At 64.8% G+C, this 1,776-nt stretch overlaps 1 protein-coding gene across 7 annotated transcripts in view; it reads right to left on the bottom strand.

Moving 5' to 3' along the window:
- KCNH4 (potassium voltage-gated channel subfamily H member 4) overlaps positions 1-1,746 on the bottom strand; it is a 19,469-nt gene extending 17,723 nt beyond the window's left edge. For 5 of the 7 annotated variants that reach the window (XM_023756915.1, XM_023756916.1, XM_023756918.1 and 2 more), the window contains exon 1: positions 1,500-1,678. In XM_023756915.1, the coding sequence (XP_023612683.1) occupies positions 1,500-1,668 (169 nt within the window). In that variant the 5' untranslated portion in view covers positions 1,669-1,678. Of the gene's footprint in view, positions 1-1,499 lie in introns of all 7 variants that reach the window. The other 2 variants (XM_006092385.3, XM_023756919.1) reach the window with 2 other exon arrangements.
- Positions 1,747-1,776: the final 30 nt, after the last annotated feature.

The raw sequence follows: 1,776 nt of genomic DNA, 5'->3' as shown, positions 1-1,776 counted from the left end.
CCCACCTCTGCTGATGGCTGGTTGCGGAACCTTGGGCACGTTAATGAACTCCTCTGTGCCTCAGCTTCCTCGCCTGCAAAGTGGGGGGTAATACCGTGTATCTGCCTCACATGGCTGTTGGGAGAGTTACGGGCGTTACCTGGGGAAAACCTTTGGGGACAGTCTGTGCCACAGTGTCCACTCCTCCACATGTGCACAGCTGTCAAAGCACAGCCCTAACCACTACCCTGTCATCCCATTGGAGAGGGGAGAGGACAGGGATTCTGGTGCTATGACACCCATTTTATTGACAGGAAACTAGAAGGCAAATCTCCTTCGTGGGAGGAGGGACAGTCACGACTAGCGTCCTGACTCCCAAGAAAGGTCCTCTTTTTAGCACCCCTTTATCTAATTCCGGGCCTGTCCCCAGTGTCAAAGCCTGACAGGATTGGGCAATGAAGTTGGGGCTCCGGCAACCCCAGCCGCAGGACCTGAGCTGGCTCCCTCCCGTTCCGATGGATAGGAGGCCACAGAGGGGCCCTATGGGCCATCCAGGGACAGCGTCTCAGCGAGGGAAGGGGCCTGAGACACCACCAGTCCCGGGGCGCTAGGAAGGGTGCGTGCCTGGGCATGGGGTGGCTGATGGGGACACTGAGGGTGCTGGGCCCTGGGCAGCAGCCTTCCTCCATCCCAGAGCTCGTTGCTCCGGTGATGGGCGCTATGGAAACAAGGGAGGCGTGTGTGGAGGAAGGGTGGGGAGGCGGGGAGCCCCACTCCGCACCCCCCCGCAGATCAGTTTCCGCCCTTGGGTACCGCTCCCCATATCTTCCAGGTGTAGCAAAGGTGCCCAGAGGGGCAGGCAGAGATCTCTAGGCTGCAAAGTAGGAAAAGGGAAAGGCGGGAGAAGGGGCGGGGAAGGAGGAGTGTGGCTGTCCAAGGTCCTGAACCTGGGAACCGAGCTGGGGTGGGCGAGCGGGGAGTTCCCTTCCTCACAAGGACCACCCCCCTCCTCCTGCCTCACCTCCCTCGAACACAGACGCGCCACGATTTGGGGGCGCGTGACCTTAATCTAAACTAGGTCCTGCCGAAGTCTGATCTGCTCTCCCTCCCTCCCTCTCTTTTTCCTGGGGGAAGGGGGTGCTGGAATGTCCGGGAGCGACTCCCGAGCGCCTGGCCACTTCCCGACCTCCGCGTCTCGGATACCGCCAACCGCGCCCCCAGCCCGCAGAGCCCTGCCCGGGAACGGGCCGCTCTCAAGGCCTCTCCTCCGTTTTGCACACGAAGAGCCTTTCGTGCCTCCGGTCACACCCCTTACCTTGGCCCCCCGCACTCTGGGCCCTCTCCCCGCCTCCCCTCGCGGGGCACTCTCTGTGCTGTTCCTCTACCGCGGCTTCGGGAGCTCCGACCTAGACCCTCCACCCCACTCTCCCTTCCCGCCTCGGGTCCAGAAGACCAAGCCGGCCCCGAAGGAGTCTTGGCCCCCAGCAGGAGCCCCCGGCCCCAGCCTCGGCCCCACTCACGCGTGCCGTCGAAGCGGGTGGCGATAGTGTCCAGGAAGGTGTTTTGCGGGGCCAGCAACCCCTTCATGACCGGCATGGCTCGGGGGCGCGAGTTGGAGGCGCGGAGCCGAGGGCGGTCAGCTCGGCCGGGCCCCAGGGGGCGCGCTGCCGGCGGGCCGGGGCGCCCCATGCGCGGGCTGCCTCCTACCCTCCCTCTCACGCCGCCGCTCTGCTCCGAAACCCTCGCTTTCGGCTCGGCGGGGCGCCGCTTCGGCGGACTTCTTTTCCCCGCGGGCCA

This window comes from Myotis lucifugus, unplaced genomic scaffold, assembly GCF_000147115.1.
Source record: "Myotis lucifugus unplaced genomic scaffold, Myoluc2.0 scaffold_100, whole genome shotgun sequence".
NCBI classification, from domain to species: domain Eukaryota; kingdom Metazoa; phylum Chordata; class Mammalia; order Chiroptera; family Vespertilionidae; genus Myotis; species Myotis lucifugus.
This window is presented reverse-complemented; position numbering and strand designations above follow the sequence as displayed.